Source organism: Ahaetulla prasina, chromosome 4 (assembly GCF_028640845.1).
Source record: "Ahaetulla prasina isolate Xishuangbanna chromosome 4, ASM2864084v1, whole genome shotgun sequence".
Taxonomy (NCBI): domain Eukaryota; kingdom Metazoa; phylum Chordata; class Lepidosauria; order Squamata; family Colubridae; genus Ahaetulla; species Ahaetulla prasina.
Window position 1 is genome coordinate 42,276,331 of NC_080542.1, and position 14,618 is coordinate 42,290,948.

The window sequence follows — 14,618 nt, forward strand, 5'->3', positions numbered from 1 at the left end:
ATCCTGGGTTTAGAAAATTTAGAACGCCGCCGACTTCGACATGACCTGAGTTAATTCATAGAATCATCTGTTACAATGTCCTTCCTGTTGAAGACTACTTTAGCTTCAATCACAACAATACACGAGCACACAATAGAGTTAAGCTTAATGTGAACTGATCCAATCTTGATTGTAGAAAATATGACTTCAGTAACAGAGTTGTTAATGCCTGGAATGCACTACCAGACTCTGTGGTCTCTTCCCAAAATCCCCAAAGCTTTAACCAAAAACTATCTACTATTGACCTCACCCCATTCCTAAGAGGTCTGTAAGCGGCGTGCATAAGAGCATCAACGTGCCTACCGTTCCTGTCCTAATGTTCCCTTTGATTGTATCCAATTTCATATAATAATTACATACTTATGATTATATTTATGCTTATATATCGTATAGTTATTTCATGCTTATGCTTATATATACTGTTGTGACAAATAAATAAATAAATAAGTAAAAATCCAGATCTGCCTATTCCAGGTCCTTGGAAGGACTCACCGGAAGACAATCGAGTCTGAGTATCGGACTGACAGTGCAACAAACCAATAATAATAATAATAATAATAATAATAATAATAATAATAATAATAATAATAATAATAATAATAATAATAATAATATAATGATCTGTGATATGAAACCCAGCATAGTTATCTCGTTTGCTGTGTATACTGTCATAGTCACAAAAATGTGGCGCTCATTTCTTCTTTGCCAGCCAAGGGATTTTGCCCTCCAGGGAGTGTTGCACACCAATCTCTTATGTCCCCTTTTTTTCCTTACCTGATAGTTTATGATTATGATTATTAATCCATGGTCAATAATTATCTCTGCAAATTAATGTACCCAAACTATAAATATAAGGTAATGCTTCAATGGATTACAGCCCTGACAGGCAAAACCTTATTGGAGATTAGACTGTAACAGTACTGGCAGCAAAAAAAGAGCTGAAAAATATAACAAATGATAGAAGACGATACTATAGTTCTTTAATGGCACAATTGTGCAATATTCGCAGTCTGAAGGCAATATTTAATTGATGGGCGTGGCCATGTTATAAAAATAGGTAGGGCCATGATGAGAAAGATAGGTGTGGAAAGTGAAAAAAATGTAAGTATGGTACAGAGGGCATTGTGCCAATTGTTTGCATTTCATAGGCTGTATATTCCCATCACAAATCTCCTGATCAGTTTTGCTACAGCTCTGCTGCAAGAACTGCATCAGTTCACAATGTGCTTCCAAGTAAAAACATTACATGGACTAGAAGCTTAAAGATGAAAGAACGATAAAGAAAGCACCAGAAAGAATGATAAGGTCATACAGTACGAAATAAGGATTGTTTAATTATTAAGGCTAAAATCATCAAGAAATTGATAAACTACACGTGGGGAGCTCAACCATCTATGTTGCACACATCAGCTTTGGCCTTGAGCATCTCTGCAGCAAATTATGCTGCTCCAGTGTGGGGCATATCTGCATATGCAAAGCAAGTCAATATCACCATCAATGAAGCAGTACAGTGACAGGTTGTCTCAAAGCTACACCCACGAAAAAAAAAAGTCCTCTTGCTGGCATTGCCCCACCTAAGATTAGGAGAAATAGGAGTGGATGCTGAGAGAACTAAGCAAGAGAATTATTCTCACCATCCTCTCAATGGACATATACCCCAAGCCTGCCAACTTAGATCCATTCTAGGAAGAGTTTTGTGGCAAGAACAAACATTCTTGAGGATACACAAGAACAAAATTGAATTACAAGATGGAGGAAGGAGACCATCGAGCAAGGAATAACATTAAAGGAGGACATACTGAGGCTGAAGGATCTGATCTCTCTTATACTACTTGGCGGATCCTGAATAGGTTAAGAGTTGGAATGCCTAAATGCTCAAGGGGAAGCTCTTAGCAGGTAGCAACATGCTATGTGAATGTGGAAAGACACAGAGCCCAGCCTATCTGCTGGTATGTCGGCTACTTTACCAGAAACTTATAATGATTTTTTTTTGGCAAATGACAAAACCAAGAATTTTTGGCTTCATTCTGGCAATTTAAAGTTTGATGAAGGAGGAGGAGGAGGAAGAGGAGGACTTGGAGTTAGTAAGGGAAACCATTTTGAATATGGTAAACTGGTGAAGGAATGGACAAAAGGGTAACTATTGAAATTATTTTTATTTTCACATTTTGGCTTTTGAGAAGAGTACTGTCTGAAAACTTACATCCTTCTGATCAGAAAGCTATATGTTGAAACATTCCAAATCAGTAGCCACTATTACATTGATGGCTAACCTTTTCTGGACTGAGTAGCCAAAGCACGTGTGGCTCCCCGCATCTGCTGGGCCCCCGCATGTGCCCCCCACAAGCACGCATGGTGGGTGCCCCATCCCCCACGCATGCGTACCAGAGACCCAAAGACCAGCTGGCATGCTTTGAACTGGGGCAATGGCTCACGTGCCATCAGAGAGGTGCTGCGTTCGCCATCAGGGCACTATCAGTTTGTCCTTAACAGATATTATTTCCTATATGATTTTAACCCTCATGTTTTGGGGTTGACACTGAAAATTTGAAAACCAGGAGCTCTGACGAGCAACCATGTGGATTTTTTTTCATGTCTGTCTTGAGTTAACATTAATGAACTAGGGAAGAGAGCTGTGAGATCCCTCCCTACTGTAGTAGGGCCCTGCCCCTCCCTGTTCCCATTCCTTAGTTTCAGTGCTTGCAGCCAGAATATTAAAAAAATGCCACATTCAGCAAAAGAAAAGTAAGGCTGGGCAAGGGCGTTGGCACCAGCAAGCTTGGGAGAGGTTTGGTTCTATACAGTATAGGCAGCAACTCAGGGGAAGCCCAAACAAGTTGGCACCGCCTTGCCTTGGAGCTCCTGGCATCTTCAGCACAAGAGCAGTTAGATATCTTAAGCTTCCACCTTCAATTCCTTGATGCTCTGCTTGCCTGGTCCCCACCCTATTCCTTATCCAGCTGGCTCTTGTGGCCATCTCACAAAATGCATTGCAGGAGTTCCCTTTCTTCTTGCTTGTATCAAAAAACTGAAGGTCTACTAATAGAGCTTCCAGCCTAACAGAGCCTGTTTTGACATTTCAATCCCCTTTTAAAATATCTGATTAAAACACACATGCTGGGGCTGTTTCACACATGGCAGGGTACAGGAATTCTGCTTTTCGGTGATTTGAGAGCTCTTCTTTTTTTACAAGCTGCCTATCTATTTCCTGCCATAAACTGGCAGGAAACCCTGTAGGTTTTTTTCTCCCGCAATTACTATTGAGTGGAGGTTCGAAAAATAAATGCTTCTGCTTCATGAACTTGGTCAGGGCTCAAAATGCCAATATCTTATTTAATCAGAAAGGCAAGATAACACTTTGAAGTAGAGATTGTACTTTTGGCTTGCTTTCTGTGATTAACTGACAATGAGCACCCATGTTCAATGTAACAGTGTATTACTTACTCAACCTATTTTGGGCTTCTGAGCAGAAAACAACCTCTATGTTGCTGGCAGATAACCTTATTAGACACCTTTAATCGTAATGATAAGCCCTTCCCTGCCTTTGTAGTTCCTTCTCAGCTGGCAAATTAATACATTGATTTATTGGTTTGGTTCTACAACCCAACAACTGACACAGACTTCAGAGGATAATTAGAACTGAAGAAAAAACAATTGCTATCAACCTGCCTTCCATTGAGGACCTGTATACTGCCCGAGTCAAAAAGAGGACTGTGAAAATATTTACAGATCCCTCGCATCCTGGACATAAACTGTCTCAACTCCTACCCTCAAAATGACACTATAGAGTACTGTACACCAGAACAACTAGACACAAGAACAGTTTTTTTCCTGAACACCATCACTCTGCTAAACAAATAATTCCCTCAACACAGTCAAACTATTTACTAAGTCTTTACTATTTATTAAGTCTTTACTATTAATCTTCTCATCATTCCCATCACCCATCTCCTCCCACTTATGACTGTATGATGTAACCTTGTTGATTGTATCCTTACGATTTATATTGATATTGTTTCCTGATTGCTTATTTGTACCCTATGACTATCATTAAGTGTTGTACCTTAGAATTCTTGATGAATGTATCTTTTCTTTTATGTACACTGAGAGCATATGCACCAAGACACATTCCTTGTATGTCCAATCACACTTGACCAATAAAAAATTCTATTCTATTCTATTCTATTCTATTCTATTCTATTCTATTCTATTCTATTCTATTCTATTCTATTATTGTGAAAATCCAGCCAATTATTGTGGTCAGAGAAGGTATGATGGGGATTATGTTCCCGTGCAGAATTATAGGATCCATTGGAAATCAGGCTTGGGTATTTTCTGTCACAATGAGCAACTTTAGGTTCCATCCCCTTGATCTAGGAGAGTTTAGGCTTTTATGGCATCCTTGGAAAACATGGGCTTGTCCCAGGTAAGTTAAGACCTAAATTATGCAGCTAGCAAAATATTGGATCTCATTTTTAGCTTGATTTGGATATGGATGGTATAACATCTGGTCCTTTGCCATTGTCACTGTTTTAGATTACCACCTGAGTGGCTGACACCCAAGACCTCTGTAAGAACTATCAATTTGTATTATTTGCCCTAGGTATCTTATGGATCTGGATGGATGAACTGAGAATAGAAGACGTTCTTGAACTGCTTGGCCCTGAGCAGCTTCTATCCCTATTTCAATCTTGGTTAGCCTCTTGGTTTATGGAGCATCTCTGAGATTTAGAGGCAGGAACAATGCCTGAAACAATGGTTAAGGAAAACAAAAAGTGAACCTGACCAGTTGGGTACAAACCTTGGTTTAATTTCTATCATGACAGGAAGGGAAAGATGTTTAAAATTACAAGTTCCTTTTTAGGAAAGATTATTGCAGGAAGCTGCAATTTCTTGATGTGTTTTGTAAAATTCTTGGACATGGTACCAAGTGCCCCGATGACAGTGGATATCACTGTTACATATTTCATCCATAGCCATGTAGTTTCGATGGCCAGGTCACAATATTTTATGATTTTTTCCAGTTCTTTTTCTTTGACTCTGGCATCTCCTGGTACAGCGATATCAATAAACTGTATGCTTCAGCCTTCAACAACTGTGATATGTTCCAAATGATGATCCATCTTTATTCAAAGTCCCACAAGATCTTCACTGTCTCATTTTCAATAACTTTTTCCACTTTGCGCTCCCATGACTTTTCAGATACAGATATTGTTATGTATCTTTAAATGTTTTGGCGGGAAACAAGCACGTTGCTGATTGGTTGAAGCCGCCGGTTAAACAGTATATAAGGAGAGGTTTTTCCCCAGCCAGGTTGCTGGGTTCACCCTATATTAAAGAGCTGTTGTCACTACCCTGGTCTCCAGCCTCGTTACTTCCCGAACTTAACACTGGCGACGAGGGTGGGATCTCGAGGCTAAGGAGCACCAGAACCGAGCTGAAGCACGGAAGAACCGAACCCAGCAAACCCAGGGCAGAAACGCGGAGATGGCCAGTTACACTCCGCCCGCGCCGTTTGACCCAGCCAGAGAGAAATGGGGAACGTACATGACCCGTTTCGAAAGCTTCCTAGAAGCAAACGAACTGCAAGGAGTTCCAGACAACCGCAAAAGGGCATACTTCTTGAGCCACTGCGGTCCCGAGGTCATCGACATCGCGGAAGCCCTGGCAGAGCCAACGCCGGTACAATCGGTATCGTGGCAAACTCTGCAAACCCTGCTAAAAAACCATTTCGCGCCAACGCCGTCCAAATACGTGCGGCGTTTTGAATTTGGAGAGCGCCGACAGCTAGAGGGAGAATCCATCGGCGACTACATGGCCGCCCTGCGGAAAGCCTCCAAAGACTGTGGGTACCGAGACCTGGACGAGGCGCTGCTGGAGCAACTCATCCGTGGGGTCAGAGACATGCGTTTGCGGAGGCGGCTGCTATCGAAAAGCAATCTAACGCTGGCAAACGCCCTGGACGAAGCCAGAGCGCATGAAATGTCCACCCAAGCGGCGGAGACCCTGCAACAGCCACTCACACCGAAGGCGAGCACAAAATCAACCCCGGTACACCAAGAAGAGGTCCAGACCGAATCCGACGGTGAGGATGAGGAAGGGGTTTGTCGAACCGAGAAACGTGGCAAAGAAGACCGGGACGAATGCGGAAGTTGTGGAGGTCAACACCAGCGTCAACACTGCAAGTTCAAGGACGCAACATGTCGGCGGTGCGAGAAGAAGGGGCACCTAGCTCAAGTCTGTCGAGCTCCCCAACCTTCCCGCCGAAAATTCAAATCGGCCAATCAGAGCGCGGGATCGGCAAGGCGACCCGTGATTGGCTCAAACAAAAAAGGCGCGAACTCGAATCAAACGACGGTGATCATAGGCCGCGCCACAACCCGGGTGGAGAAGAAGATCTTCACCAAGCCCAAAATAGAAGGAGTGCCGTGCCGACTAGAAGTGGACACCGGGTCAGCGATCACCATCATGTCCTGGGACACTTTGGCGAAAGCGTTGCCATCAGTTGCAAAGCGCCACCTGCAAACACAAGGGCTACGAGTCCACGACTACCAAGGGAATCGCATCCCTGTTCGAGGGACCACCTCTGTCCGAGTCGAGTACGGACCACACAAGAAGACCCTGCCCATCACGATCGTCGAAGGGACCCTGCCTAGTTTGTTGGGACTAGACTGGTTCCGTGCATTGGGCATGGGAGTGACTGGCATCTACAGAAGTGACTGTAACCTAAAAGACACACTCATGAACGAGTTCGAAGATGTCTTCAAGGACTGCCTGGGCAAGTACAAGGGGACCCCTATTTCCTTCAACTTAGACCCCCAGGTAGCCCCCATTAGGTTAAAGGCAAGGAGAGTCCCTTTTGCCCTTAAACCTAAGATTGACAAGGAGATAGATAAGCTCATAAATCAGGGGATTCTGGTGCCAGTCGATCACGCAAAGTGGGAGACACCAATCGTCACCCCAGTAAAACCAGATGGGTCAGTTAGAATCTGCGCTGACTACAAGGCGGCGTTAAACAAAGCCTTACAGAAAAGCGCTTACCGGTTCCGTGGTGCAACACTTGCTGCACTCGTTGGGGCAAGGGCAAGTCTTTGCAAAGTTAGACTTGGCTCAAGCCTATCAACAACTGCCCGTGAGCGCCAACACAGCGAAGCCCAAGCGATTGTAACTCACAGAGGTGCTTTCAAGTGTACCCGATTACAATTTGGGGTGAGTGTGGCACCGGGCTGTTCAAAATTTAATGGAGCGACTTCTGCAAGGGCTCCCAGGGTAGTCCCTACTTGATGATGTATTGATATCAGCCGAAAATTTAGAGGAATTGGGGGAGCGCTTGAGAAAAGTTCTGGGCATTTTCCGGTCAGCCGGACTAAAGGTTAAAGTGAACAAATGCCAGATAGGGGTAGAATCCGTCGAGTTCTTGGGCTACAGAATAGACAAGAAAGGAATTCACGCCACTGGGGGCAAAGTCAAGGCAATAAGAAAGGCTCCAGCGCCCAAAAACAAAACAGAGCTACAGGCATTCCTGGGGCTAGTGAATTTTTACGCGGTCTTTTTAAAAAACAAGGCGACCATTGCTGAGCCGCTGCATAAGCTTCTGGGAAAGAATACTGTTTGGTCTTGGGGAAAGTCGGAAGCTAGGGCTTTCGAAGCAGTAAAAAACCTACTCTCGAGCGATAGCCTACTGATCCAGTATCATAGCTCATTGCCATTATTACTGGTTTGCGATGCCTCCCCTTACGGGGTGGGGGCTGTGCTCAGCCACAGACTTCCAAATGGCACAGAAGCCCCAATAGCCTTCTACTCCAGAACGATGTCCTCGACAGAGAGGAACTATAGCCAGTTGGATAAGGAAGCGCTAGCAATTGTGTCAGGGGTAAAAAAGTTTCATGAATACGTTTTTGGTAGAGACTTTGAAATTGTTACTGACCATAGACCGCTGTTAGGGATACTGGCTGGCGACCGCCCAACGCCTGTGGCACTTTCGCCACGATTGACCCGATGGACTATCTTCTTAGCCGCTTATTCCTACAAGCTGCAGCATCGACCCGGAAAAGAAGTGGGGCATGCGGACGCTTTAAGCAGATGCCCACTACCAGGGGCGATCGAAGACCCCACTCCGGGGACGCCCATCCTGCTAATTGACTCTTTGGACTCTGGCCCAATCACATCTAAGGAGGTGGCTCGGGCATCATACCGGGACATTATTTTGAGGACTGTACTCGGTTGGGTACAAAGAGGGTGGCCCGCTGCGCCGGGCGAGCGTTTTAAGGAATTTGTAAAAAAACGTGGGGAACTGTCGGCTCAAGGGGGGTGCCTGCTATGGGGAGATCGAGTGGTGATCCCGGAGAAATTGAGGGAAAAGGTATTGGACCTTCTCCACGAGGGTCACCCAGGGATCGTAAGGATGAAGGGGCTAGCGAGAAGCTATGTGTGGTGGCCCTTAATGGACTCAGAAATTGCTGAAAGGGTAGGGAAATGCCAGGCTTGCCAAGAGTCCAGACCTCTACCCCCAACGGCCCCAGTCAGGGAATGGGAAAAACCCCAAGGGCCCTGGTCGAGAATCCACATTGATTTTGCTGGCCCTTTCCACGGCCAAACCTTCCTAGTGGTAGTCGACGCTTTCTCTAAATGGTTGGAAATCATTCTCATGAGATCCATGACAGCCGAGGCAGTAATCGCAGCCCTGCGGCATCTATTTGCAACCCACGGGTTGCCCGACACGCTAGTATCCGATAACGGCCCGCAATTCACGGCAACCCAGTTTGAGGAATACTTGGCAGATGAGGGCATCCGACATGCCCTCTCTGCGTCTTTCCACCCTGCGTCGAATGGCCTTGCAGAGCGTTCCGTCCGGAGCGCTAAAGAGGCATTGTCCAGACTCAAGCCAGGCGACTGGCAAACAAAATAGATTTCTTTCTGGCCGTTCAGCATAGAACCCCCAGCACTGCTACAGGCAGAAGCCCAGCCGAATTATTGATGGGACGGAAGCTCCGGTGCCCACTCGACCGGTTAAATCCCCATTACACACCAGAGGGTTACAAGGGGGAACTGGAAAAAACGAGAGAAATGGGCATAGGCGACCGAGTGTGGGCCCGCAACTATGGGGACGGCCCAAGTTGGCTAGCAGGGCAAATCATAAAAGCAACCGGTCCAAAGTCATACTTGGTTGAGTTAAAAGACAACCGAGTATGGAGGCGCCACATAGATCAAATCAGAAAAAGAATAACCGAACAATCCGAGTTCAATGAAACAGACCCTGACCACACATTATTTGAACCCACAGCTGATTTAACCCCGGGAGAGGCGAAAGACTTAGCTGAGTCCCCGGAGGTCCAGCGACGCCATCAGGTTCCCTTTGGAAACAGCAGGGACGACTCTGCAAGTAATCCAAGGCCGGATGGCCTAGAAAAAGAACCTGAAAGTAATCCAGGGCCGGATGGCCTAGAGAAAGAGCTGGGAGGAGCAAACAGCCCCTCCGACCAGCTCAACCCACTCCCAAGGACTGAACCGCGCAGGTCCGAAAGAATCAGGAGACGCCCAGGTTATTTGCGTGACTACGTCGAAAAATAACATGTAAATAATATGTAAATATAGGTAAAGTGTTTTCTGGGAGGGGAGGAGTGTTATGTATCTTTAAATGTTTTGGCGGGAAACAAGCACGTTGCTGATTGGTTGAAGCCGCCGGTTAAACAGTATATAAGGAGAGGTTTTTCCCCAGCCAGGTTGCTGGGTTCACCCTATATTAAAGAGCTGTTGTCACTACCCTGGTCTCCAGCCTCGTTACTTCCCGAACTTAACAGATATGTCGTATTTTTACATAATGACCAGTAGACTAATTTAGCAACTGTTTCTTTCTTGATGGTTCCCCTCTTAAGCCATGTCGTTATCACATTTTCCTTCAATGTTTTTCAAGTGCTGTCCATGCAAAGCTTTGATTTTCCATCCATTTAATCTGTCATCCAGCTGTTTTTCCTTATATTGTACCTTTGTTTCTGTTGTTTTTATAATGTTTTCCATTTTCATAGCTTGCAGCAATTTTTCTGTACTTTAGTTCACATAATTATTCAAATTTTGTTTTTCTTCTTCTACAGTTTGATGGATTTGCAATAGCTCTCTGCCACCTATTCTTCTTGGCAGGTACAACCTGTCGATGTCACTTTGTGGATGTAAAGTGTGGTACATATTAAAAGTTTATGCATTTTCTGGTCCAGGTCTTCCAGTTCAGCCACAGTCCATTGATGATTCCAGCTGGGTAGCGTATCACTGGAACTGCCCATGTATTAATGGCTTTAATTATGTTTCCAGCATTCAGTTTTGATTTTAATATTTTGCGGACTCTTGTGATGAATTCCTTTTGAGTTGATTCTTTGAGTTTTCCATTCAAGATGCTATCTGCTTCCAATATGCCTAGTAACTGTCATTCTTTGCTAATGCTTTCACAATGCTTTCATTTCTATTCCTTCTATTTTTTCCATTTTTCCTCGCTGCATGGATAGTATAGCACATTTCTCAAGTCCAAAGTTCATTCTGATGTCGCTGCTGAACAGTTGAATTGTGTTGAGTATTGATTCAAGTTCAATGGGGCTTTTTGCATACAGCTTTAAGTCATCCATGTATAGTGGTAGATGGTTTATCTTGCCATGTTGGCTTGAGAGTTGGTAGCCCAGTTTTGTGTTTCGCAGGATTATTGTCAGTGGAATTAATGCGATATTGAACAGTAGTGGCGAAAGTGAGTCCCCTTGGAAGATTTCATGTATCTATTGTTGTTGTTGTTGTTATTGTTATTATTATTTTGTAGTATTTATATCATAATCTTTTTTCATTTTGCTTTGTATTTCTTTGTGTTATTCGTTGTTACTACCCACTGATTACATTTTTTTTATTTTAATGATGCTTACCACATATGCTTTACTTGCTTGTAGATTTTTACTGGATTCCAATAAACCACTACAAGCCTTTATTGATTTGATGGTATACAAAGATCAAATAAATAAGGAAAGAGGAAGTGGGAGAGACAATAAACTTCTAAATATTTATCAAGGAGTCCTCACTGTTGAAGAAAAGATGATACAGTAAAGATCAGAGTCTAGTGGGACTTTTAAAAGTCTGTAAGATTCATCTTTTACTGCCTCCTACTTTAGATGGTTATAATGCTGGGAAAAGTGGGAGGAAAAGGGTGATCAGAAGAAGAGGGTGGGACTTCTGGTGGTGCCGTAGGCATTGGAGATGGTCCTTTTGGACCGTCAGCCCCGCGATCTTGTTAAAGTCGTTCAGACAGCACTCATCAGCTGTCTGACGGCTTGGAAACCTTTCCCTCGGGAGAAGAAGGAAAGGTGAGCTGCCAGGCAGAGGTAGAGCTCCCCGAGAGCCCCAGAAAAAATTCTAGAGGCAAAAAGGATGAGAGCTCCCTATTTAAGCCTGGCGAAAGCTCCGGATCCAGGATCCTCTGCATTAATTTATTAATGCAGAACAAAATGCTGTGACCATCTCTGCTATCAAGATGAAGATCAATCTTAATTTACCTTAAGCAGATGGAGCAAAGGCAAGAGGACAGGCTGATGTAAGCACCAGACCTCAACTCGATCTTTGAATGGTACTTGAGAAGAAAGGAAATGGCGCCTCTGCTTAATAGGGCGTGAAAACGAAAGTTAAAGAAATCCTCGTTAGCATCGTTAGCGCCCTTAACTCTATTTAAACTTGCTGGATTTTATACTTATGTGAAGAAATGTTAAAGAGAAAAGTTGAAGGACTGCAGAATTGATTTACCCAACTCAAATAAGGAGTTTATGAACAGATTTGACTTTGTTGCAAAGTATAAAGTTTAAATAAGATGACTTCTGTGCAATTAAAGCCTGCTGTTTCTAAGGAAACTGGTGCTTCGTTAGCTCAAATATATAAACTACGAGAAGAGTTGAAAGAATTTCTAAAGGCTCAATTTTTATTTTTACTTTATTTGCATTTATATCCCGCCCTTCTCCGAAGACTCAGGGCGGTTTACACTATGTCAAGCAATAGTCTTCATCCATTTGTATATTATATACAAAGTCAACTTATTGTCCCTCACAATCTGGGTCCTCATTTTACCTACCTTATAAAGGATGGAAGGCTGAGTCAACCTTGGGCCTGGTGGAACTTGAACCTGCAGTAATTGCAAGCAGCTGCTGTTAATAACAGACTGTTTTAGCAGTCTGAGCCACCAGAGGCCCAAATTTTTGCTATAGACCAAAAGTTTAAGGAAATTGAAGAGAAAATAATGAAAATTAAAGATACTCTTGAACCTCAGGACGAAGAAATAAAAGAAGATACGGTGGCAGCATTTAAAAGTTTTCTTGAATACACAAATCAGCTGGATGAAAGAGTTGAAGAAGTTAATCAAGTTAATTTGGATTTAAAAAATAAAATAGAGGAGCTTCAGACTAAGGTAGAGACTGCAGATGAAGAATGAGTTCTGTTGCAATACAGAGTAATGGAATAGCATTGAGATTGAGAGGTTTGAAAGAAAATAAGTGAGAGAATTTAAAAGATATCTTTGCAGAGGTTTTTGCACAGATGATTGGACAGAAATCTGTAGATCTTAAAACGCAAATTGAAAAAAATCTATTGTGTTAATTCATGGGTTGCAAGAGAAAGAGAGTTACCAAGAGATGTAGTGATTTATTTTATAAATAGGAAGATTAGGACTGAGATTTTACAAGCTTCTTATAAAAATAAAACTCAAATATTAGGACAAGAGGTATTAGTGCTAAAAGAAATTCCCTCAAAAATTTTAAGAAATAGGAAAGAGTTTGCTTTTTTGGTGGATGAATTTATAAATCGTCAGATACGGTTTAGATGGGATGTTCCAGCTGGACTAGCAGTAAATTATGCAGGAGAGAAATACCAACTTAGTACGGTGTTTAAAGCAAGAGATTTTTATACTAACGTATTGAAGGCTGGAACTCCACCACTGCTAAAAGTTAAAATGGTAAGAGAAATGGAAGTAGTTAAAAAGTGTGAGAAGGTAGCAAAGCAAATACAATCTAAAGTAGAGGCTGTGACTAAGGAAGAAAGATTGAAAGCAGCAGGGGAAGAGCAAAGATTGATTGTAATTACTAAACGTAAAGAACAAGGAGTAAAGAAGCAACAATTTCAAATGAAAAGAGCATCTTTTTATGGGAAAGAGTAAATCACAAGCAAAATTTTTGGATATAAAAAGTAGAAAGGATAATTTATACTTGGCTTTAGTAAGTAGTTAATTAGATAAGTATAAAACTCAAGGGAAAATTTTTTTTTCTTCTTATATAAAATGCTTTATAGATGGTATTTGGAAATTAAATTGGGGTGTATATGTCTTAATCTGTAACTTAAATGTGGGAGATATATTATATTGATGTTATTTTATTATATATGGTGGATTTAGTTATGTTGGACAAAAATTGATGTTGGGTTATATAAAGTGTTGGGAAAAAAATAAAAAAAGAAATGGAATTGGTTAAGGCTTGTATGACAAATGGTTATAAAATATTTGGTAATTCATTGATATGGAGATATGGGGGAGGAAAAAATTGGGTTAAATGTTAATTTTATATAAGTTAAAAAGTTAAGAGAGAAAATTTTATAAAATGTTAAAGTTTGGTTGATTATATAAAAAAAATTAGAAGAAGATAATGTTTATTTAGTAATTGATGTTATTAGGTATGGATGTTAAAAGTACTGAACTGTTGGAAGTGGTGGAAACTTCAGTGTACCTGAATGAATACCCACAAGAAAATATACTGGAATGAAGAAGATGGACTGACTACAATTAGAATAATTATTGGATGAAGAAATATCAAATATCTTATGAATGAACATTTCCTTTTTTCTTTATTATGGAGAAGGAGAGTTGAAGTTATAGGGGAGGGATGGGAATTTATGGATAATTAGTGTATTTTAGCTTATGATTGTTAGATCTTATACCCTGTATTTTGCTCTGGGAAGTCTGGGGGGTGGGTGGGTGGGTGAAGATGGGTGGGGGAGGGAAGTGGGATGTATTGAAAAAATTAAAAAAAAGAAAGAAAGAAGAAGAGGGTGATTAGCAGCTGGCCTTGTTACAGTGGTGTTGAGTGCAGAGTTGGAAAATCTGAAATACTAAGTTAGGAACAGATCATTATCAAGAAGAAAATTTGCTTATTGTCCATGGTTGCTAGAGGCCAAAAACAACTGTGCGGCACATAATTGTGGCATGTGTGTTTTAGTGGTAATCAGTACAGCAATAAATAATCAGTCTATAAATAGAACAAAATTCATGGATGACATTATTTTCCTTCAATAATAATTAACCTAGGGCGGTATATGCCCACAGAACTGTAGCTAGATCCTTTAAAACAAGAGGAAAGTATGAGCATGTTTAGAAGATTATTAAACTTTACAAAAGTAAAATATTATCTCAAAATACAATCCAAGGCATATGGAACACATTTAACTGGCACGTAAGGTTGATGAGATGTCCTGGATGAGTTGCCTACATTTTGGTGGGTCTACCAAATGTTGCTGATCTACCAGAATTTCCCTCCATCAGCTGCCAGAATTTCCCTCCATCAGCTAAGCTGATGGGGATT

General features: G+C 42.0%; 1 protein-coding gene across 1 annotated transcript in view; it reads left to right on the forward strand.

Moving 5' to 3' along the window:
• Positions 1-1,966: 1,966 nt before the first annotated feature.
• LOC131197773 (Golgi-associated RAB2 interactor protein 2-like) overlaps positions 1,967-14,618 on the forward strand; it is a 76,849-nt gene continuing 64,197 nt past the window's right edge. Inside the window, exon 1 of the mRNA XM_058182242.1 lies at positions 1,967-2,175. Within this exon, the coding sequence (XP_058038225.1) occupies positions 1,991-2,175 (185 nt within the window). The 5' untranslated portion in view covers positions 1,967-1,990. The remainder of the gene's footprint in view (positions 2,176-14,618) is intronic.